This window comes from Triturus cristatus, chromosome 9 (assembly GCF_964204655.1).
Source record: "Triturus cristatus chromosome 9, aTriCri1.1, whole genome shotgun sequence".
Classification (NCBI taxonomy): domain Eukaryota; kingdom Metazoa; phylum Chordata; class Amphibia; order Caudata; family Salamandridae; genus Triturus; species Triturus cristatus.
The window spans coordinates 859,719,897-859,744,848 of NC_140592.1; the positions used below are offsets into that span (position 1 = coordinate 859,719,897).

Below are 24,952 nucleotides of genomic sequence, written 5' to 3' on the forward strand. Positions count from 1 at the left end.
AGTACAGGTGTTCCATGAATGGGGTGGCGTTCTTTGTGGATGTTGTGCATTTTATGGATTCCTAGTAGATGATAGCGAGTCCTCCTCCTGGCTTGTGAAGGCGGTCCTGTTGAGCTATCCCGCTGGGATTGCTGCAGCGATATTGGGAGCCAATTAGGGTTGAGGCAGGTCTCTGTGATGAAGAGGATGTTGGGTGAGTCACTTCTCTGAATGTCCAATATTTTGGTTGTATGTCTGCTGAGTGATCATGTGTTTGAAAGCATGCATGCAAGTGGATGTTGACATGTTTGTTTGCTTTGGATTGGGGTGTAGGGTGGGAGTGTAGGCATTTTTGGTGCTTGTGTGGTGTGTTTGTTGGGAGGGGGTGTTGAGGGTGTTGCTAGTAATTACGTGGGGGGTATGGGTGGGTGGCTGCTGGAGAAGTGCAGTGGATACAGGTAAGAGCTCCTGCCATGGTGTGAGGTACGGCATGGTAGCAGTTGAAGGAACGGTGTCTGGGGTCTAGCAACAGAAGGTGTGCTGCAGAGTATTGCTGGGCAGTGATCTGACTAGGGTTCCTGGCACTGGGCGTGGGGCAGGCACAGACGGGCTTGCCTTTGGTGTGCCTTCGAGGCGCCAACTGCACACGTCTGTTTTGCAGCTGTCATTAAGTAGGTCCTGGGAGGGGGTAGGAGTCCAAGGTGCTATGATGTAATTTCCTGTGCTGATGGGTGGTGAGATGAGTAAGGTACTTTACTACCCAACATTAGAGAGTATCTGCAAGGCTGGATGATTGAGAGGAGAGCAAGCATAATTAAATGTGGATATTGGAACTACAAGAAACAAGTAAAATAATAGCATTCACTCAAGGTCTAATCCAAAAAAAACTCCCTTGTACAAGGCTTTGTGAGGTATTTTTGTTTGAGCATGTTTGCAGGTTTCTGACCCATAGAGTTGTGAATGGTGATGACCTGGGATCCATCATAGTAAGGATTCTGGATCATTGATATAATGGCACAATTTTGTGTGCAGGTACTGAGAAAGGTAACATTCAGCATGATAATTTGGTATTAAAATAGCAATACTAGGGGGATGTACTCAAATAAGCTGTTATGCATTCAAAAAGGGGTAGTCATGGAGAAGAGGAGAGGAAAGTAAGTTAATATGTTGTGTTGAGTCCAGTGAGGATGATCAAAATGATAATGACGTTCACTTTTCCTCTGATGTCAATGCAGTTATGAGTCCTGGTGTTGCAACAAAGGGAAACAAATGCCAACCCACATGCAGCGCATTCACAACTGTGTCAAATGGGAGAGGCGGAATAATGGCACAACTAGCCAGTCAGTGGATTATAATGTATTACCATGTGGCAAAGTTGTGGAAGCATCGATGTACTTTTGATCTTTCGGAGGATTGAAGTGGAGCTGTGTCACACCGAATGGACACTTACTGAATATGGTTCACTAACCTTCAGTTCCAGTCGAAATGGATTATTGTGCTGGGCTCGCACTATTGTCGCAGCCGAACACCCTACTTACCCGATTGAGCAGATCTATGATCTTTGTATGCTAACCTGGTTGACGTAGATGAGGGATGGTTTGTTTGTTGCTGCCGCAGAAAGTTTTGTACTATTTAGGGTTGTGTGATACAGCCTGTGCATCTCGAGGAGGCATGGGTCCTGGTGAACATCTGACACCTCTAGAAATAATAGGCTGAAATACATCTGCCAATACAAAGACCATGTCTCCAAACCTTGAGTTTCTAGTAACGCATTTTGAAAAGGGTTCCTGAAATATATGTGCCATTGAAACGTCTTTGATGACCCAAGCGTTGGTGACGAAGGCCGGAGCACATGATTGAAAGTTTAGACTACTTATGAGGTGCTGTGACATAGAATGGACAGTTTAAATGAACTGCAAACCTGTTCAGTGCTCTGTAGTGTAGTGATTGCCATTGAACGTGGATGGTCTTTCCTTTGAGCAATCATAACACAAAGTTGGAAACCAAACAGTGCACCCCTGCGTTTGCTATGACAACATTTAATTTCATCTGGCCATTGCATATCCTTATGGCAAGGCAAGAGACAGATCTCCTCTGACTCAAGGAACATCTGCCATATTTCTGATGTTGAAGGATTGCACAAAATAGAGCTAAGAACACATATCCCCCAGTGTAATCATTTAAGAAGTGATGTTTGTGACTATTGCCAAGTAATGATTTATGTATAGAGCATCGCTGGACTATTGTGGATACTTAATATATACGGTTTGTATTCTGTATTTTGTGGTAAATAAAATAAATATTACCGGACTGAATTTCATAAGGAATCTTAAATTAAAGTAAATAGCTCAAAATAACAAGAGGCAGAATCCGTGGTATAAGAGGTTTTCTAATGGGCTTTATTCCATTCAAAATGGCCGACTCGAGTCGCGGCCCTCAGGTTCCGTCACCACGAAGGTTCAGGAAGTGAAGTACAATAATTTATTAACAGACATGTATTTTTATAATAAGTACATTACAATGAAACGAATGTAGAAGGCGTAACATTTGATAAGAAAAATGACGTGACAGTGACATAATCGAAACTAGGCGTAATAAGGAATAAAAGAAACATGATTGGTTAGAATTATCAGACATAGGTGGATCTATAAGATAATACTTGGCATAGATGCGCGCGCGGCAGCATGACGTGTAATTGACGTGCAACTAGGGGGTGAAGGGGACTTGACATTTAGCTCTACATGTGGAGACGAGAAGTCTGGGGTCAAGTCAACCTAATCCCAAATCATATCTAACATCCTATGTTTAAAGAACTGTGTTATCCACAAGGGAAGGGCTCTCGGACAGAATCTATTCTATACTGACTGTGTGTGTGTGTACAAGCGTCTAAGTGTCTACACTGAATGCGAGGGGATGGGAATATTCCATGATGACAGGGCTATGAATTACTTGCATGAGGGCAGAGAAACCGGGCCTTTTGCTTGGTAACTGGAGGAATGTTTACTTAAGCTACTAGGCAGGAATGCATCGGCTGAGGGGGAAGCAGATAATTCGAAGGTGAAATACAGCTCTTGGCAGAGAATAGGCTGATGTCAGGCTTCGTGGGCCGCGCAGAGAATGAGACAAAGTTCATGGTCACAGATGCAAGCTCAAGCTGAAGCTGTCAGAGGCAGAGAGCAGGGAAAGGCTTTGAGGACAGAATCGGGCCTACTTGCCTGAACTGTAAAAATGGAGTAACTTAGCCATATAAAGTCGGTGGCCTTTCATACTTAGGAATCGAATATCCAGCCCATTCATGGCGGATCTGACAGAGAACATGTCGACGGTCGACACACATATGTTTGCGTCTTAGAAACTGGAACTGGAGGGAACATACATGTACTTGTAACATGCATATAGAACCGTTGGGGTCCAAGATAGGGGACATAACTGATCAGGAAAATCCACATTTCCACATTCCCTCCTTGTCCCCTTCTTGCCCTTCACGAGACATCAATCTTCATCATTCCTTCGATTTGCTCATGGAGCATCATTTCTTCTTCCTTCTTCTTCCGGTATTTTGAACGAGAACTGTGATGTGGAATGCATGATGTGGCACACAGACCACAAATCGCTGGTCCACATTGTAGGCATAAACAACAACTGAAGAGCATAAGAAGGCCAATACCTAGGAAGGATAGAACTCTCCATCCCCAGGCTGATATCACACTCCAAAACCACCCGGACCACGTCCAAGTGCCTGGATTCTCGTGTATCTGGCTTACAATCTTATGAAGGCGTGTTATAGCTTTATATACAGATGGCGAATTTTCTGGTATGAATATGCAGCAGCTGGATCCGATGACCCTACAAGCTCCGCCCCTATCGGCCAGGATGACGTCAAGGACAAGACGATTCTGGAGAACAACAATTCTCATCACTGATTGTTCCTCTGTCAGATTGCCTAGGGCGGCTATAGTCTCGTTTACTACAGCTTCAAGAGTCTTGGTGAGTCTGCGTATCAGCTTACTATTTGATATAGTACCTATATAGGGAAAGATACCTTTATTGAAATCTACATACTTGTCCCATGCTGTCTCAGTATAATCGACAACTGGGAGATCTCTTTTCTCTCTATTGTGTACTAAATGAACATTTCGATAATAATCAGGGGGAGCTAGGAAAACAGGTGGCAAAAGGAATGCGATGTAACAGGTACCATCCCAATCTAGAGGCAGACGCATATATGCCGTCTGACCACATATGAAGTAAGAATGGCGAGAAGCTCTAAATGAAGATTTACCTTGATCACTATATTCTACTGTAGTAACGCATTGGCTATGGCCCATATGTATGGAACCAACTTTTCTTACACATAATTCACCCTTAACTGGAAATACTGACATAGTGGGCAAAATTAGTTCAACTTCGGATTTGACATTCAGAATCATAAGATTAGGCGTAAAATTACCTAATTTATACACTTCATTTTCTAAATCAGTTCCTGTTCTACTGAGGTGACCCTCCTTATTAGGGTGACAGACTTTGAATAAAACTAGATTCAGATTTCCCCATATCCAATGTTGTTGATAAACTGCTGTGTCTGGGTCTATGGAATTTAATAAACTAAACCATGCTCCACAGGAGCCATTGTGTGTGAATGGATGTGGAAAGAAAGGCAGAACTCCTTTGTTATTCTGATAGGGAGGGAGTCGGCCACACACCCAACAATTGGTGGCATTACTAGTCTGATGGGAATGATGTAACATACTAATGAATGTGTTATTTCGCAGCGCAAGTCTATAGGATAATTCATGTGGCGGTAGGTCACTAAAAGAATGTTCTGCAGCAACATTATAAACATGTCTAGAGATAGGATGATATATATGCAAAATCATACTCGTAATAATTACTAAAATACTCAATAAAAACAAAATTAATAATGTCACAATACAGTGGTTACGCAGTAATTTACAATAAGCATGTCGTTTCATTATGATTCTGGACTCTACATGATTCAGACCTAAGGGGTACATGTCGGGACAGATTCAACCGCTTCACCTTGGAGAGGACTTAAACAATCAAATCGTCCGACAGTTTAGATCTGGACCTGAGTTTCTGTTTATAGAGTTCGGTGCTACTGGCCTCAGCCAAAGGTAGCTTTGAGTCAATGGGGGAAGACACACGGGCAGTACTGTCTGTGTCAGGAGGAAGTCCATGAAATTTTTTGACGTGACTTGAGTGAATCCACCCTTTGCGTCCCTCGATCTTCACGGCTGTTCTTGTGGTCAACAGGACCAACTTGGGTGCTTTCCACCTGGGCTCCAATTGACTTTTCCTGTCGAAGTTTCTCACAAAGACAAGATTACCCGGAACAACGTCATGGGGTTTCGCCTCAGTGTTGTCGGGAAAGGCTGCAGCTACCTGTGAACGAGAAGATTGTAGTGCAGACATCAAGGAAGCCAGGTAATCTGTCAGCATATTACAGTCAACATCAGTTATTTTACGTGGTATAGGCGTCCCCCACATATTCGGTGGTCTACCAAAGATCACCTCATACGGGGATAGCCCTGTTCTAGAGTGTGCTACCATTCTCATGTAAAAGAGTGCAACTGGTAATGCTACTATCCAGTCGACACCTTTCTCTCTACATATTTTGGACAGTCTGATTTTCAGTGTCTGGTTATGTCTTTCTACGAGACCTGCTGCCTCGGGGTGTCGGACACAGTGGAATTTCCACTGATATCCCAACAAGAGTGAGACATGTTTCATTAATTCGGATGAGAAAGGCTGGCCGTTATCTGAATATACAACACGTGGTAAACCGTACCGTGGGAAGAATTCTCGAACTAGCTGCTTGGCAGTAGTCGAGGCAGTGTAATCTGATACGGGATACGCCTCTGTCCAACGGGAGAGAGCGCAGACAACTACGAGGACATATTTGAATCCTCGACAACGTTCCATCTGAATATAATCCATCTGGAGGACTTCAAAAGGATGGTCAGGAGGCTGAAATCCACCCTGCTCTACGGGAACACTCTTTCCTGGATTAAACTGGCAACATATCATACAGGTACGAACTTTTTGTTTAGCTGCTGCTCGTAAATGTTTGTTGAACCAAATGTGCTGAATGCTGTCTAGCATAGCCTTCTCTCCTAAATGTGCTGGACTGTGAACTGTAGCTATAATGGCTTGAACCATGGAATCGGGGAGAAACCATACAGATTTCTCCTTCGTCATCCATCCTTGATCTGTCTGGATCCCTCCTAATTCAGTCCACTTCTTTATTTCTTCTGCTGTGGCATGTGTCTGTATGTCAATTACGTCAAGTGTGGGATCCTTAATCGTCATACACTGTGTTGGTGTCTGAACTATTGGCTTTGTCATGTCTAATGTGCGATTCTGAGCAGTCTGTTTAGCTGTTCTGTCAGCTAAATCATTGCCTTGAGAAATGGTATCAGTAACCTTCGTGTGTGCTTTACATTTCATAATCGATATAGCAGTGGGTAGATGTATTGCGTCTAACAAGGCATGAATGAGGGGTCCGTGCTGAATGTGGGCACCATGGGACGTTAAATAACCTCTCTCTCGCCATAGCACGCCGAAGTCGTGTACAACTCCGAATGCATAACGTGAGTCAGTGTATACATTAACTTTTTTATTTGTGGCTTGAATACAGGCTTGCGTTAGAGCAATAAGTTCTGCTGCTTGGGCTGACAGAATATCTATACAATGTGTCTCAATAACTTCAGTGTCTGTTGTGACTGCATACGCGGCCACTAAATCTCCTGTACTTGCTCTCATGCAGGATCCGTCTACATACAACGTCAGGTCTGGATCTAACAATGGAACGTCTGTCAAGTCTTGTCTAGGTTTCGTCTTTATTTCAATGATTTCAACACAATCATGAGCTAGTGGGTCTGTTCCAATTACAGGTAATAGTGTAGCAGGATTCAATGTATTACACCGTCGGATCTCTATGTGTGGTTGAAACAATGTCAGTTCATAACCGGTAAGTCTTGCTATGGTCAAGTGTTGTGTTTGTGTTCGGTTCACAAGAACCTCTACTGCATGTGGTACTTGTACTGTCAATGGGTGTCCTAATACTATGGCATCGCTTTGTCTGATTGCTAAAGCTGTCGCTGCCACTGATTTCAGGCATGCAGGCAAAGCCTGAGCTACGGGATCTAATGTACTGGAAAAATAAGCACATGGCTTGCGTGATCCTGCTTGATCCTGAGTGAGTACTGACAAGGCAGTACCTTCGCGTTCTGTAACAAAGAGTGTAAAAGGTTTGCTATAACATGGTGTTGCTAAAACAGGTGCTTGACATAAAGCTTCCTTTAGGCTTTCAAAAGCTTGTGTATGTTCCTGAGTCCAAGGGAGAACAGTCGATGTGGCTGCCTCCTGTGTGGTTAACTGAATGAGTGGTTTTGCTAGAAATGCGTACTGAGGGATCCACTGCCTACAATATGAAGTGAGGCCTATGAAAGCCCGCACCTCCTTTTGTGTCTGGGGTATTGACATGTTAGCAATTAACTGGATGCGATCTGGTGTAAGCTGCCTTCCCTCCTTGGACAGCGAGTGACCAAGATAAATAACTCGCTGAACACAGAATTGCAGCTTAGAAGGGGACACCTTGTGCCCCTTGTCGGCTAGGAAATGTAAAACTGTCAGAGAAGCTTTTTCACATTCTGGCTCGCTTCTCGCGGTGATCAACAGATCATCGACATATTGAAGCAGTGCAGTATTGACTGGCATGTGTATACTGTCAAGTTCTCGTTTCAGTGCTTGGCTGTAGATGCTGGGGCTTTCTGTAAATCCTTGAGGAGCGCGTGAGAATTTGAAGCTGCGCCCATTTAAACTGAATCCGAACAAGTATTGGCTTTCCGGATCTATTGGGACGCTGAAAAAGGCATTCTTGAGATCAATTACAGTAAAAAATGTTGCTTCGGAATCAATTGCTGTCAACAATGATGATATATCAGGGACCACAGGGAATTGTGGTACAATACACTTGTTTAGTTCACGCAAATCAATAACCAATCGGTACACTGGTGGAGCAGTAGGATCAGTTCGTTTAAGAATCGGAATTATCGGTGAATTACATACATTGGAGTCTGTTTCTACAACTACTCCCTGGGCAATTAGCTCATCAATTATTTTCAGCAAAGCCACTACAGCATCATGCGGTAACTTGTATTGTCGCATTCGTGGTAGTACCACTCCTGCTTTCAATGTAACTCGATAGGGTGTAATGTTCATGCAGCCAACATCCGTAGGGCCTTGTGCCCATAAATGTACTGGTAAAGTCTGTAGTCGGGGATCCATGTCTCTAGACACATAGTGACCTTTAAAATCACGCAAAAACAGCCTTACTCCTTCCGGAGAACAACATATTATGGCTCCTAGTGCTTTCAGAGTTTTAATTCCTAACAGATTTTCTGGGCATGATTTAGTAAGCAATAAATCTGTAGTTCGTGTCAAAGGTCCTATCGTAAGTGGTAGAGGCTGTGATACTTCATTAACAATAGGTTTTCCTGAAAAACCAAGGGAAACATTTTGAGAGCCTGAGAGGGGTGCCCCTGGAACTTCACTACGTTTTATGGTTGTTCGACTTGCCCCTGTATCGAGTAAGAATTTTCTATCTTGACCTAATAATTCACTATGTACATAAGGTCCTTCTTGATCTACCGGAATCTCGATAAGCGGTAAGTCAACTTCCCTCTCTAGGCTGGTTCATGCGTAACGCTGATACTCAGGGTATTCATACTGTGCAGTCTGATACATTTGTTGTGTTGTGGTTTGTGTGGCAGTAGCAGGCAACGGTGGTGCAGCTGGCACAAACTGTATGGGTTGCTGTGAGGCTGGCATAGACTGTTGCTGAACTGGCACGGACTGTCCATGCTGCATAGCTCCTTGTTCATTCTGATCTTGTCTAACTAATCGTGGTCTCTCTTTTGCAATACCTGTAGCTATATTACGTTTCAGGACTTGACAATCATGTACATAATGGCCTAGTTGTTTACAGTAATTGCAGGTTCCTTTTACAGGAACTGCAGAATCACCAGAATGTGTCACACCCTTTTTGTGACCATCTGCTGGTACTGTCTGAGAAACTAGCATTTTCATTTTTGTATCCTTCATGCGTCTATGCTCGTGTTCTTGTTCATCCCTAATTCTATTGTGATGATACTGTAACATTTGTAGCATTTGCGACGGAGTGTTACTTTGCCAGGTACTCTCGAATTTCAATATTCTATTCTTCACTGGGGGCAAGGCATTTTCCACTAATTTTGTCACAAATAAATGTGGATATGAGTCACTACTTGCTTTTATACCACTATTTATACCAAAACATTTTTCAAATCGAGCATAATAATCGCTTGTGTCTTCATCTTGCTTTTGTTTACAGGCTGTGATTGCACCCCAATCTTCCTTTTTTGTAGTTAATAAACGTGGCAGTACCTGTACTAGTAAACCTGGTAATAGTTTAACTTTATCCCCGAGCCCTGAACCTGCAGCTCGGCCCCTTTCTTCCTCTGCTAATGCTGTCCAGTCTATCTTTTGGTCTCCCACTTCCCACTCTTTTTCTTTCAGTTTTTCATATATGCCAGCAGGCAAAAGCACCTTTAATATCGTCATAATATCAGGAAAGGTGTACTCTCCCATCAGTAACATGTCTTTAATTTCTCGGTGGAAACCCGCTGGGTCTTTGTCATGACTAGGTACTACTTTCTTCATTTCTAATAATTCCATTTTTGATATGGGTGTGTAAACAAATACACGGTGAAACTCATTGTCTTCGCCTTTTATTGGGTGCACTTCCCGTAAAGGATTTTGTCTATCCATGGAGTACGGTGCTCTTTCTCTGGGGGGCAAGGAGAGAGAATCTGGATTTACAAAAAGGACGTACTGCTTACGTGACACTAATATCTCTTTAATTAGCTTGTTACTAGAACCTCTCCATCTGTACGTGAGTAGTTCCGTTAATATATCAGGTAAAGGACCAGGGTCAGCATGTTGGCTCTTATATAATATGAGGAGTTGCTGAATCATATAGATTCCAGCTAAACGTTGTTCATCTGTACTGAGGTTGAGAAACGTGTGTGCTACGGTCTCATCACCGTATTTTTCAGGACTAACAACCCAGTGCACGGCTGATCTGGCTAATTCTTGCTCATCCATGGAATCGAGGAGGTGGTAACCTCTTCGTTCTCGTAGTATTTTATCTGCGGCTTGAAACGAATGTTCAGGAGACTTCAGATTTATTACAGGCGTCGGATACGTTCTGCTATTATTTGGACATACAGAGTGTATTGGATCAGAAAAACATCTAGTATTTTCACAAGATCTTCCTCTGCCTACATAGGCTATGGTCTCTGACTGTCTCGCGGAATTCCCTGATTCGGACACTTCATCTTGCTCAAACTCGTCTGTTCCCAATCTCTCTTCATGAATACGCTCTATTTCTTTACGTATTTTTCGGCACATGGCTATTATACAATTTTGCTTATCGTGTCTCCCTTCTGATATATTCTGACTCCATCTTGTAAGAATAAGCATTGCATTCGGGTCTACCCCCGGACGGTCTTGATTTCTGATCACACAGTTTATGAGGAAACGTAACAGTTCCCCCTGTATCTCTACTTTCTGGAATTCCATAGCTCTGTTAATACATCCTGGATCTCGTCCTGTTTGAACAAAATGATATATGTTATCCAGATGCGTAGTCATTCCTGGTAACCTTGCTAAATACTCTGCGGCTCGTCTGATACGTAATGATGCCAGGACCATTTCGTCCTCTTTACCGACCACGGGGTCATATCTACAATTTACAAGGAGTTCCTTAAGCGTACGTTCATTTACGAACTTAGGTGTACGTGAATGTGTTGACTCTTGAAAAACAAGTTTATTTATTCTAGGTGGTGTGAAAGTACTGCTAGCACCTCCCGTGGCCCCATCTGGGGCGTCGGGTGTGAATGGGTTCGTCGAACGTGACACAGCAACTATGGGTGTCGATACCCCTGTAGAGTCGACTGCGGAGACAGATGCGGAAACAGATGTGCTTGCCGAAGCTTGTATCGGGACTTGCTGTTGCACGGGGACAGATACCTGATCCTGACGTTGAACCCCTCCGCCAGACGGTCTATGTGGTGCAGCGTTAGCATACTCGGGAGCTGCGTCATCTAGATATGAGGAAAGAAAAACATCTTCTGCGGTTCTGGGATGCCCCTTTGGATGTACCTTAATTGGAAATAACGGGGGTGGCAAGTCTTTTGGTATCTCTGGAGCAGCCTTAGGTAGTCCTTCGGCTAGAAGGGGATACATACCATTCATAAGAGCATTTCTTTGTCTATTCACTTGTTCTGATTTCACTCGGATACCTTCCTCAATTAATAGATTTTCTTGAACTTTATTTGAACTTTCTTTACTCCTCTCTTCTTGTCTACGTGCTTTTTCTGTTCGTCTATGAGATTCTTTACGCCATAACTCAACAGCGTCTTTCTGTGACTGTCTGACCTTTCTTTTCCATAACTCTTCCTCCACTTTCATGATGCACTCTGCATCCCAGGTTCCCGCTATGGGCCACCTTTGACTTTCCGGTAATCCTTTGGTATAATCTACCCATAGATCAAGAAACAATATGGCATCTAAGCCATGTTTATGGTACATGAAATGTCCTGGAGTGTCTCTAGGAGGAATGGGAACTGCTTCTTCAAGCACCCCTTTTCTGGTAGTAATCTGTCTTAACTTCGAGAAGAGCGGCATATTGACAACTGATCTGATACTTACTCTTGAACTTACTTAATACGAGAAACACAATAATGAACAGTGAACAATGAACAGTCATTCATACCACAATATGCAAGACATTTTCTGAATACTTTAAACATTAAACATTAAACATTATAACAATGATCGACAATGATGACAGTCTGCCTAACTAATCACCACGCTGAATTCTTGACAATAACTGAATACTTCGGAATACTTGATATACTGCTAAACAGTACATATACACTGCTAAACAGTGCAGACCGGATTTGTGTACCCAAATCCGTCTTGACCGGCACAACCTATGTGCGCGTCAACACGCCTCCCCGGCGATGGTACTCACCGAGTAGCTCCTTGAAACGGAAGGCCTCAGAGAATGGACAGGACTCGATAACTGCGGACATCGGACCCTCTGGACGTCGGGATTTCGGAAAACCTGGTGGGCCTCTGTATACCTCGGATCTTGCTCTCTCAGCTAGGCTCTGGTCGGGATACTTCGCACTTCTCACCGCCTCGTCTGGGTTGATCGCAGCCTCAGTCGCCCCCGCTTGACCGGAGGGAGCTTACAGGAAATCCTGCTGGTACGCGTTTATGGTCCGTCCAGCTGTGGCAGGAGACCGGGCCTGCAACGCACCGCCGGCGCGTGAGATGAGAAAGTGTCCCTATTCGGGCGCCATTATGTGGTAAATAAAATAAATATTACCGGACTGAATTTCATAAGGAATCTTAAATTAAAGTAAATAGCTCAAAATAACAAGAGGCAGAATCCGTGGTATAAGAGGTTTTCTAATGGGCTTTATTCCATTCAAAATGGCCGACTCGAGTCGCGGCCCTCAGGTTCCGTCACCACGAAGGTTCAGGAAGTGAAGTACAATAATTTATTAACAGACATGTATTTTTATAATAAGTACATTACAATGAAACGAATGTAGAAGGCGTAACATTTGATAAGAAAAATGACGTGACAGTGACATAATCGAAACTAGGCGTAATAAGGAATAAAAGAAACATGATTGGTTAGAATTATCAGACATAGGTGGATCTATAAGATAATACTTGGCATAGATGCGCGCGCGGCAGCATGACGTGTAATTGACGTGCAACTAGGGGGTGAAGGGGACTTGACATTTAGCTCTACATGTGGAGACGAGAAGTCTGGGGTCAAGTCAACCTAATCCCAAATCATATCTAACATCCTATGTTTAAAGAACTGTGTTATCCACAAGGGAAGGGCTCTCGGACAGAATCTATTCTATACTGACTGTGTGTGTGTGTACAAGCGTCTAAGTGTCTACACTGAATGCGAGGGGATGGGAATATTCCATGATGACAGGGCTATGAATTACTTGCATGAGGGCAGAGAAACCGGGCCTTTTGCTTGGTAACTGGAGGAATGTTTACTTAAGCTACTAGGCAGGAATGCATCGGCTGAGGGGGAAGCAGATAATTCGAAGGTGAAATACAGCTCTTGGCAGAGAATAGGCTGATGTCAGGCTTCGTGGGCCGCGCAGAGAATGAGACAAAGTTCATGGTCACAGATGCAAGCTCAAGCTGAAGCTGTCAGAGGCAGAGAGCAGGGAAAGGCTTTGAGGACAGAATCGGGCCTACTTGCCTGAACTGTAAAAATGGAGTAACTTAGCCATATAAAGTCGGTGGCCTTTCATACTTAGGAATCGAATATCCAGCCCATTCATGGCGGATCTGACAGAGAACATGTCGACGGTCGACACACATATGTTTGCGTCTTAGAAACTGGAACTGGAGGGAACATACATGTACTTGTAACATGCATATAGAACCGTTGGGGTCCAAGATAGGGGACATAACTGATCAGGAAAATCCACATTTCCACAATTTGATCGTGAATACTGTTTTGTTGCTAATTATTTTGATAACAATGATTATCTCAATCCTCCTGCCAAAAATTATGCTTCCTAATATACTAGCAATGATCACTCTCCGCTCATGAAGTCTAAATATAGTGTAACAAAAACACAACATAAAGACTGCAAAAGATAGAAGGCAGCAAGATTCTAGTGAGGTAATATTAAGAGTGAGCATTCACCTTAGACAGTTATGTTTCACAGGAAACCTGCTTAGTTTCATAGCTGCACTTGGAGTTAGAGAGCACACGTTAGATATCTTGCAACACAAAGGGGATAGGAACCCAAGGTCAATAGCTCTGTACCCTATGGAGACATATCTTGGTAGTGAAAGGGTAGATATGGTCTGCGCCTCAGAGAAATTGACATTGTGGGCCCACAGGCAAAAAGGCACATGCAAAGACCACATTGGACGCATTTCAGCTTTAGTACCACGGTAGCATGCAAGCCCGCTGGGTGCTGAACCTCTGATCAGTAAGGCGAGCTGAGATAAGTCATCACCACCATACATGGCTTGGGGACTCTTATTTCAGTAACTAGGCCGTTGAAGGTGGTAATGGGCTTGTGCACAATGCCTCATCGGATAGAGACAACTGGGTGTAAGGCAAGGGGCAGGGTCCCACGAGGATGAAAAAGAAAAAAAGACACAGGCAAGATTGTATTTTTCCAGGTAAAAAGTTACACTTGTAGATGGATCTTGGGCAGCCCTCCAGTTGCTTGTGAGCCAGATTGGTTACGGCATCCTCTCAGCATGTCTCAGGAGTTGGCATGCTATTCCATGGATAGTCTGGTGTTTTTCAGTAACAATTTGCATAATGCTGGGGCATTAGCAGCTTGATTCAGGACCTTTTTGAACACCATACAGTCTCACGCCATGCTTTGTCTGTAGAACAGCCTGAGTTCTAGAACTGCAAAGGAGCAGGACCTACCATCTGTGTGCAGTTCACTATGTAGGTATCTTGTTGTGGAATAAAAGTTGGTCATCAGCCTTTTAGTGGGTGAGGCAGTTTTTTTTTGACCCCAGTGTGCTTGGACCTCTTACAGGAGTGATGGTACTATGGGGCTCCTGCACAGGAGAGGAAGCAGCAGGGATTATGTGGGCTGATACAAATCCTGAGTCACTGGCAGAGGTATGTCCTTGCTCTAAAGGACTTAACTTTGTGGTAGCTATTTTGTGAAAGGGAGTGCATACATGTATGTTAGGAGGTTAGAGAAAGCTTATGAATCTGAGGTGGGAGTGACTTTGTCTCTCTCCCAGCACCTTCAGTTCCCTTTGTGGACTTAAAGGCAGTATCCCTACATTACCACCCATATTACCCTAAAGAAAGAGGCAGGGCTCTGCAAGTTCAGTTATTAGCATCTGGCTTTGGCATAGATGAGGAATCTTTCGGTGTCCATGAGGACCATTCATGGGGTTGTGGGGTTGGTTCATGAATGAGGCTTCCCTATCATCTGGCCTCTGTGTCTGGACTCCAAGTTTTATGAAGATTAAAGCCTACTCTGGGCTGACTGGAAGTATGGTGTGTGGGCCAAGTGTGTATGTAAGTTTAGATGCCAACAAACAATATTCCTTGGGTTGATAAAATGGTCCTTCCCTAACAATAATGTTTGTCTTATTCGCCATAAAGAGCTTATCACACTTCACAAACTAAATCGCTGGTGTAAAGGTGTAGTGGTGAGGGACTCTGCAGATTTTTGATACTCTTCTTTTGGCAGTGGGATCTGGTCCCAATCTGGGACCGTTCTCTGCTCCTCTGGTTTCTGTGTTTGGGCTCTTGTATAGTTCATTATTTAGGTATGTCCACTTACCTAGGCTTTTTTCAATCTGTTTGGAGGAACTGAAATGCTGCCTGTGGATCCTCCTAGTGAATTCCACTGACAAAAATCAAGAACTCTCTCTTTTTTTGCGGTAGCAGGTAGATATAACAATATAAGAATTTGAGCATATTTGGTCATATGAGTCACTGAGCTTACGGCATAGCAGTGCTTAATTTAAGCCGGTGGTTTATCATGCTCGGCACAGGCACTTTATTGTCAACACCGGCACATAGTACAGTCTGTCATGTTGTGGCAGTGTTCATCTAATTTAGAGATGAGCAAAACAGTTGTTTATTAATTGAATATACATTCAAAATGAATAATACCTGCTGCCCAAGCCATTCTTATGGATTTGTGGCCTGAACTAGTCTGAATTGTCACACTTGTAGGAGTGTGATGGTTAGTAGCGTCATTGGCAGCGCTGGCAGAGGCAATGGGTGGTGCAAGCTGCAGTGAAACACTCCTGACGAGGGCTCTGGCACTCTTTATTTATTTATTTATTTATTTACTAATTAAGCACTGCAGCATAGTTATGTTTTGTTGACTTATTTGTTGTTTTGTTTACATACAGATCAAGAGCAATGAGTTTTGAATTTCCTTTCAAGAAAGGGACAGGCATAGCTCGAATTTTACCCAGTGCTTCTTCTGAGAGCCTCTCGCTCTTGTATGCGCTTATAGAGTATGACCCAGATGAGAGAATCAGTGCCAAACAAGCGCTGCAGCATTCGTACTTCAAAGAACTGAGGTAAGCCTTGGACCAGGTCACATAGTGGTTTCAGGAGCAATAAATATGTATGTCTGTCATGAGACTGTATTTTGCATTATATATCATTATGTTTGTTTCACACATTACCATATTCTTTATTGGTCTGGACGAACCAGAGTTTAGATTGTTTCTTATAAGGAAAAGTGTTTAAAAACACATACATTTAAAGCTACAGTTCTTTTGCTTCAGATATTTCATGAAGGTTTTCGTAAGTGGCAAGCCTCTTCAAAAATTAAAGTTCATAAGAAAACTTCTAAAACATATTGCAAACTATTTTTTTGCATTCAAATGCTGCAGTACATGGAAGACTCTGGGTTCCATTTTTGTAGACCCAGGGCTAACTAGAGGAGGTAGAGGAAACCCCCTGAGACAGATTTATTTATTGCTCGTTCCTGTAAGTTGGATAAGACACACTGGAGGAAGGGAGAGCCAGACTCTTCGTACACCTTTAAGGGGGCTATTTAATTCAGAGAGGGGTCACTGGGAAGAGGCCTGAGCACATTGATGGAAAGAGATTGAGATTATAAGAGAATCATAAAGAGTAGGGCTAAAGCCCTGGCCTAACCTTTTGCTCACATATCACTGTGGCTGACATAAAGTTGTTAATCTCTAGTCACACCTATGGCCAATGTTGTGGAATTATCAGAGTTTGAGTCTCTCCTGCTTTGGCAGACTGCTTTCTGGAGGAAGAGAGAATAGAGAGGGCACGTCAAAAGAAAGCAGACACTCAACATAAACTTCAAAGACTCCAAATCCCATTTGGTGTCTGGAAATGGACTATAAGAAGAGGAGTTTGAGACCCCAAAAATTGTCAACTGTCAAGCAACCAGACTGGGTGTGTGTGGAGGAGACGCTCTGCAAGACTCCTACCTGTAACCAGGATTGGGGGCCAAGACCTGCTAGTATCACAGCTGGGTGAGGGGACATCACCCAAGAAATCCAAGACCACTTGCCCTTTGAGCCTAAAGCACCAGTTCCTGCCTGCTTGCCAAGACCAGTATGCCCTGTGAGGAAGAGGAATCCTAGTCTGAACCGCTGACAAAAACTTCAGTTTCCCTAGTTCAACAATGACATTTGAAAGGTAGTTCCCAATACTTGTGTACAAAACCTTCCCTTAATGCTTCGTATCTGCCCACTTTGTAGTATTGTAGACATTACTGACGATGAAATCTCGAAATCGGCAGGGTGATGTACCCATGGATAATCCAGTCCGCGGATGGTGTTTCACCAACGGTGAAAGGTAACTTCTCTATGTAATATAGTGTACCTGGCATCTTTTTGTGTTATGTTATGTTATGTTAAATGAGATTTATATAGCGCACTGACACCAGAGGTTTCCTGGCGCTTAACCACAGACGAGTAAAAATGGCAGCAGATGAGAAATGAACAGTAAGCTGACTAACAGGAAAAAGGGAAAAGGGAAGATTTTAGCAGTTTCCTAAAGTTGAGTAGGGAAGGACTCGACTTGATAGAGAGAGACAATGAATTCCAGAGGGATGGAGCCAGAAAAGCAAAGCAACGGCCACCAAACTTCTTGGTTTTGACTCTGGGGACAATCAGTAAGTGGAGATGGGCAGAGCGTAGATTACGTGACGGTCGACAGGCCGTAACTAGAGATTGCAAGAAAGCAGGGCTAGTGCAATGAAGGGCTTTATAGATAATGCACGCCACCTTAAAAGCTGCCCTTTGCCCAATTGGCAGCCAGTGAAGTTGCTGTAATAGCGATTTTGCCGATTGCCACCTAGGAATTTTGTAAATGAGACGGGCCGCCTGACTCTGAACGACCTGAAGGCGATGCAAAAGACACTGAGGGAGTCCATGATAGATAGAATTTGAAAAATCCAGGCGGGACAGGACCAGGGAGATGACAACCTGAATTAATGCAGGTAATGAGAGTAGATGGCTGATCTTGCGGATCTTCCTGAGCTGGTACATAGAGGAAGAGATGACAGCCCCCACTTGGGCTTTTAGTGAAAGTTCTGCATCAATTATCACGCCGAGACTTTTCACTGATTTAAGCGGGACTGGGAGAGGGCCCAATTCAGTAGGCCAGAACTGCGGACCCCAGTGAGCAGAACTAGAACCAGGGAGGAGTAGTTCAGTCTTCCCCGGATTCAGCTTTAGTTGATTGATATTCATCCATTCCAGTATATGAATCATGACAGAATGGAAGGTATTAACAGCATGCGGGGAATTGAGAGGAAAAATGATTTGTAAATCATCGACGTAATTATACACCGTGATATCCCAGTTCCTAAGTGAGTGGATGAGTGGACGGAGGTAAAGGTTAAACAGCAGCGGTGATATAGAGGAACCTTGAGGGACTCCACAGGTGGTTACAGTTCTCCCAGCTATATAGGGGCCTAGACGTACGGCCTGTGTTCTGCCGGTTAAGAAAGACATAATCCAGTTGAGAGCGGTGCCCTGGATGCCTGCCTGTGCGACACGGTGGAGAAGGATGTTATGGTCCACCGTGTCGAATACGGCAGACAGATCCAGGAGCACCAAAGCTTGAGGAGTACCGGCGTCCGCATTGTTTCTCAGAGTGTTTAGGACTGCGAGAATGACCGCCTCAGTCGAATGGGCAGGTCTAAACCCAGCTTGGTTAGGCTCGAGGTAACTGGAGGACTCAATAAAGTGTGAAAGAAATTGAGTAACATGGGCCTCCAGTAACTTTGAGAGATAGGGAAGGAGGGAAATGGGCCGATAGTTAGACGGTTCCCCAGGATCTGCTCCAGCTTTTTTCAAAAGGGGTACCAAAATTGCCTCCTTAAAGGATGCGGGAACAGTACCACTGTTGAGGGAGCCGTTCAACAGAGAGAAAATGCAATCCGGTAACTTAAGGCAGATGTCCCGCATAACTGAAGGCGGGCAACAGTCACTGGGAGAACCTGATTTGACTCGGGTTGTGCCATGTGTATTTGCTGTTTCATAAGGTGGTTAGGGGAAAACAGGTTTGTGACATTAATATGTCGCAAGAGCACATGGCCAGAACATAGTGTTTTTAGTGTCCAGCTCAAAAGCATAATAGACCTAAGATGTTACTGCCCATGTTGTAATGCGACATTCCTTGTTGAACAATGTCTATCGCTGATGGTACTATGTTTCCCAATGAGTATATTTTACAGGATAAGGTGGTCATACCATTGTCAGCCACTGCTAGAGTTTTTTTAAAATTGGACCTGTCTATTTTGTGCAATCTTTCAGCAGCCTCTTGCTGATAGATTTTCCATATTTTGTTGTATATGGCATACAAGAAGTGTTTTCAAGGACCTAATAAAAAGTCCCCAGTTCCAGGTTATCAGATAAAAGGGACACATTTTGTTTGACCTGGGACAGTGTTGAAGGTTTTAGCCAATCAAGGCACAACTTCCCAACACTGTAAGTTGTCACCACCCTGAGTGTTCCGACGGCACATACCGCATGTCTGTCCTGCTTATCTTAAATCCCTCTATGTCATCTAAGAATCGTGCCTGACATCCGTTCGTGTCTAGTTGGCAAACTAACCATCCCTTCCAGTTGGGGTCTGATGAATTGTATGTGCCATTTCATAGCATGGTATCCAAGGTATCCTCACTGTATTTTGTAAACTGTTTTGAGTTTTCAAAACGTGCAAATATGGTATGTTCAAATCCTTCATCTTAGCTAATCCACTGTGGTTTGTTGCACAGTTTTCTTAAGGAAAATCATTTTTTGTGGTTTTAGGCGTGCCCTAAACAAGGCCTCAGTTCCCTAAACCTGCCAGTCTTGTCCTCCAAATTGACTTTACATCAATAATGTCCCTGCAAAAGTCGAAATCCTGTTCGGACAGCTGGGAAAGAAAAGAAGCAGAGTATATCAGCTTGGTGTCTGTTAGCATATTTTCTTTGCAGGTGATGATGCAAGCCTATATTAGTAAGAGGCGGGTCAGATGTATCATCCCCAGATAAATAAACAAACTTCTGTGCAAATGTTTTTAATCTACCCCATGGTGGCGTAGGGCAATGTTCCCATTGAGTGTAAATGTAAACAGCACCTGGAATACTTGCTTTATGCAGAAAATTATGACTGTGATGTTGAAAACAAAAAATGTCATCATAATTAGAGGTACCTTCATACAATTCATTAGAAAAGAACACAGTAGAATGCTCTGGATCTTCTAGCTTTTCATGCACTTCATCAGTGTCCTAATTGTCAGAAACAGTGCTAGGGGTAATGACATCCTTCAATGATATTTTAAACAAGTATGGAATTTGTAAATGTTCAGTGGGGCCATACACATCATACAATACCCTGTCTCAAAGAATCCCATCAGGAACTGGCCCAGTTGAAATGTTCACCAGAGAAAGGTCTCTTCGTCCTCAGTGTGATGAAGAGTGTGGTCTAAAAGCCAAGTTCACCTGTTGCACTGCAGAGCATTCTGGGAGATAGGGTTAATTAAGAATTAGGAAAAGGACTGTCGCAAAACCAATCGAAAGGATCAGGAAAAGTAACAAAATTGTAATTCAAAGTTGCAGCCATGGAGAAACAAAATATATCCTTTTCAGCCAAAGAAAAAAAAAACACACACTCAAGCTTGAATAGTAGAGGTGGCGATGGGTTAGACGAATCTGAAGAGAAGTCTTCAAAATCAATGAAGTAGCCAGAGGCAGTCCGAGCAATTTTTGGCAGGTGAGCAGGTTTTTTAGAACTGGAACACTCGCTCTGTGGTACATTGATGTAGAACGTGTCCTTCACAGGTTTCCAAATTGAAATCCGTGTTTCTGAACTAGTTGACTGTACAGTTGTTGTAGTTGTAGCAACAGGTGGAAGGCATACTTCGTTGTTGTTGATTGTTGACTCTTGTTGGAGAGGGGATGCTTCATTAGTTATTAAAGCTTCCATCTGAACTTCCTGCATGGTAGTGAGAGGACAGTATCAGACCACAGGAGGTAGCCCATATACCATAGTGAGACTGGGGCAGTACATGATATCTAACAACAGTGTCTCATAATGGGATTCATTGGAAGGACAAGTTATTTGAATGCGAACCATATCAACAAATAGCGGAGGAATGAATCCATACAGAGAGGACACAGGGAGACCAAGAATGCAGGAGAGAGTTGTATTTTCAACACAAGATAGACATATTACGACATATGTACATGTCATATAAGTTTAAAAGCACTGCGTGACACTTAGTGAAAGTGTAACCAACAAAATACTGTGCACAAGTGCTCGTGGAATTTGTGACGGCGCAAGTGACACATCAAGTGGTATATACAGCGGTGAGAGGGCGCAACAAAAAGAACAATGGTACATTGGTTATGTCAAAGTTTTTAGGGCATTTGCACAGTTGATGAAAAAATTATAAAGGAACATTAGAGCAAATGCCCATGATACAATGCGCCAGAAATAACGCTGTGGAAGTCGACGGCGTTTCGGCCTGTAGTATTTCTAGGCCATCATCAGGACTGGTTACACATATTTAGGGCAGTGCTAGGGTAAAGGAGAAACAATTCTTAAACAAGAGAAAGCACTCCAAAAAAGGACCAAAGACAGAAGAGAGAAAAGGAGCCGTGCAACGTAGTGGTGACCACGGGCGACGTAAGGCGACCAAGTGTGACGGACTACTGAACGGTCAAGAGTGAAGGGGAAATTATGGAAAGACAGTAATAGAGAGAATTGACGGACAAAAGACGGAACCGTGTGACTCACAGGGGTAGGGGGGGGGGTAGTGTGAGGTGGGTGGGTGAGTGGACGAATGAGGGATGCATAGCCCAGGGAGTATGCGTCTGTGGAGGTGAGACCGGAAAAGTGATCGAACTTAATACAGAAAAAAAGCCGGCCGGGTCATGACTATGAATGGTAACAGTTGACATCTGTACAAATTACTAACTGCAAAGGTGCGAGCCAACGGGTCTCGAGGAAGGAAAACCAACTATGGGTAGTGGACAACTGTACGAAACCCTAACCAATAAGGATGGAGCGGGCGAGTCACGAGGACTGTACTGTGAATAAGGAGGGACGTGACTAAGGATAAGAAGGGCTATGCGCAACAAGAGCGAGAAGGTGAACGCGAAATGCAGGAAATCATGGAAAGAGCGTGGCTGAATCACAAAGGGAAACTTACAATTACGGAGCCGGAGAGCAGGAAACGGCAGGCACCAGCCAAAAGGGGGTACGGGCAGATCCGAGGGAGTATTTACTATGAGGGGAGAGAGAGAGGCGGAAAGTGAAGGGAGGCACGGGAGTGGGACAGGCAAGGGCGCGAGAGCGGCGGGCAATACTTACATGGGGGAGGATGCAATCAATGGAAGAGCTGAAAAACCGAAGGGAAGCGGGATTAGGAACGAGTCAGTGGACCGAGCGAGGACAGTGGGCCAAACGAAGGTCGAGGGTACTTACATTTGAGGAGGCGATTAAATCGTCGGGAGGTGGTCCGAAGTAGGATGTTGGCCGGTACGAGTCAGGCGGAGAGTGGTGTGTAAGGATCCAGGAAGGAAGGGGGAAGGCTATAACTACAGGTCACGTGGTGAGTGGACGAATCACCGCGGAGGTGAGAGAAGTGGAGGCGTGTGTTGATGGAAGCTGGGTAATGAGTGGTGAAGGGGTGTGGACAAGGGAGTCATGGAAACTAGGAAAGCAATTAATGCTAATGAGTCGAAAACGGCACGTGTGTCAAGAAACAAAAAGGCGGAAAAACGGATTGAAGGGAGGGGAAGGAAACAGAGGGTCGAAACCAGGAGGAGGAATACCAATACATATAGTAAATACATATCATTGGAGCATGGAAAGGCAAAGAATACACATTTCCATTAAAGACAGAAAGTACACAGTTTAAATGATTAAGCATCGGGAAACATACTCGTGGGATTGAAAGGGGAAAGGAGGGCGGGAGAAGGAGCAGGAGAGCGGAGGAAAGGGAAGGGTGGGGGGGGAAAAAAAGGTTCGGGGAGAGATGAAAAAACATATTTCTGAAAACTAGAGAAATGAAATAAAATATAGTTACTTAGAAGTAAAGACAAGAGTGATTCTAAGGAGACTGAGAAAGGGAGGGGGGAGAGAAGAAGGCAGGGAGGGGAAGAAAAAGGGTAGGGGAGGGGGGGGGGAAGGCAAGGAGATGGAAGGCACCAGAGAAAAGGGTATTAAAATTGAGAAAGTGTAGAGTTGGGAATGTATCAGCTAGACAGAGAAGGTAGGGCAACAGAAACTCAGGATTATGCAAGGGTGGAATTCCATTCGTCAAGGGAATTCAAGCCATGTTCAATGGTGTTAAAGCGAGCAATCCAGCGGCACTCACATCTATTAAGAAGTCTTTGAATGTCCCCGCCTCTTAGTGGAGTGGACGGTTTATCGATTACCAGCCAGGTGAACTCGGTTTCTTTGTGATTTTTCTCTTTGAAATGGGAGACCAAGGGGGCTGTTAGGACTCCACACCTGATGCGGCTGCGATGCTGAAGGATACGGTCCTTAACCATCTGGGTGGTTAGCCCGACGTATAGTTTATTGCAGGGGCATTTTATCAAATAGATTACGTTTTGGGATCTGCAGTTGGTGAAGGAGTTCAAACAAACTTTCAAACCATTGTGTTCAAAAGTCTTGGTATTGGTCGTGGAGGAGCATGCTGTGCATCTTTGGCATCTGTAGTGGCCCCGTACCGGTGGGAGTTTCCATGAGTTTTGGATCGATTCCGATATGGCCGGTGTGGTAGGCCAAGTGATTGCATGTACCAGGTGGTCGGCTATATTTTTACCCCTGCGGTATGAGAATAGAGGGGGTTCATTGAAGATGGTGAGTGGAGCTAGAATGTTCCAGTTAGATTTGATTGTCTTGGCTAGTTTATTGCTGGAGGGTGAGAAGGTAGATACAAATGGAATGCGGCTATTTGATCTCTTTTCCTTGGGGGTGAGTAAGGTATCGCGATGGTTATACCATGCTCTTTTCCTTGCCCTGTTGACCAGTTTCTGGGGGTAACCACGGGCCACAAGTTTGGTGGTGAGTACTGCGGCCTCTTTGAAGAAATCCTTTCGCCATTTGCAGTTACGCCGAATCCGCAAGAATTGTCCGAATGGGAGACCGTCGCGTAAACCACGTGGGTGGTTGCTAGAATAGAGTAGTAAGGTGTTACGCTCCGTGGGTTTCCTGTATAACGAGGTGCCGATTCTACCCTCTTCAACCCGTAGAGTCAAGTCCAAGAATGGAAGGTTGTCTTCTTTTGGGTCAGCTGTGAATTTGAGATGTGGTTGGCTATTGTGTAGCCAATCAATGAAATGGGATAGAGAAGTCCTGTCACCTGTCCAGATGAGCAGGATGTCGTCTATATAGCGACGCCAGAAGGAGATGTTATTCCTGAAGGGGTTGAGGTCGGTAAGGATCAATGTACTCTCGAGGTGGTGTACGTACAAGATTGCAAAATTTGGAGCAAAACATGCGCCCATTGATACTCCTTTGATCTGTAGGTAGTAGGTGTCCTTATACAGAAAATAGTTATTTTCCAAGGCGATTTCCAAGAGATTCATCACGAAATCTGTAGGTATTCTTGAGGGGGATGGTCGAGTGTTGAGGATGTTTCTTATAACCGCAAGTCCCTCTCTGTGGGGTATATTGGTATAGAGGGATTCGATATCCATACCCACCATCAAATTAGTACCAGGTATGAAAGGCATATCCTCAATGAAATTAATTAGATCCATGCTGTCGCGCACGAAGGTATCCGTCTTGGGTACGAATTCTTTGAGGATGCTGTCGATGTATTTGCCAATGGGCTCTAGGATAGATCCACATCCAG

The 24,952-nt window shown here is 44.0% G+C and overlaps 1 protein-coding gene across 2 annotated transcripts in view; it reads left to right on the forward strand.

Moving 5' to 3' along the window:
* MOK (MOK protein kinase) overlaps positions 1-24,952 on the forward strand; it is a 488,814-nt gene that overhangs the window by 386,636 nt on the left and 77,226 nt on the right. Inside the window, exon 9 of one of the 2 annotated variants that reach the window (XM_085628022.1) lies at positions 16,009-16,182. The exons of the other annotated variant lie outside the window; for it this stretch is intronic. Within the exon in view, the coding sequence (XP_085484148.1) occupies positions 16,009-16,182 (174 nt within the window). The remainder of the gene's footprint in view (positions 1-16,008; positions 16,183-24,952) is intronic. 2 annotated transcript variants of the gene reach the window in all.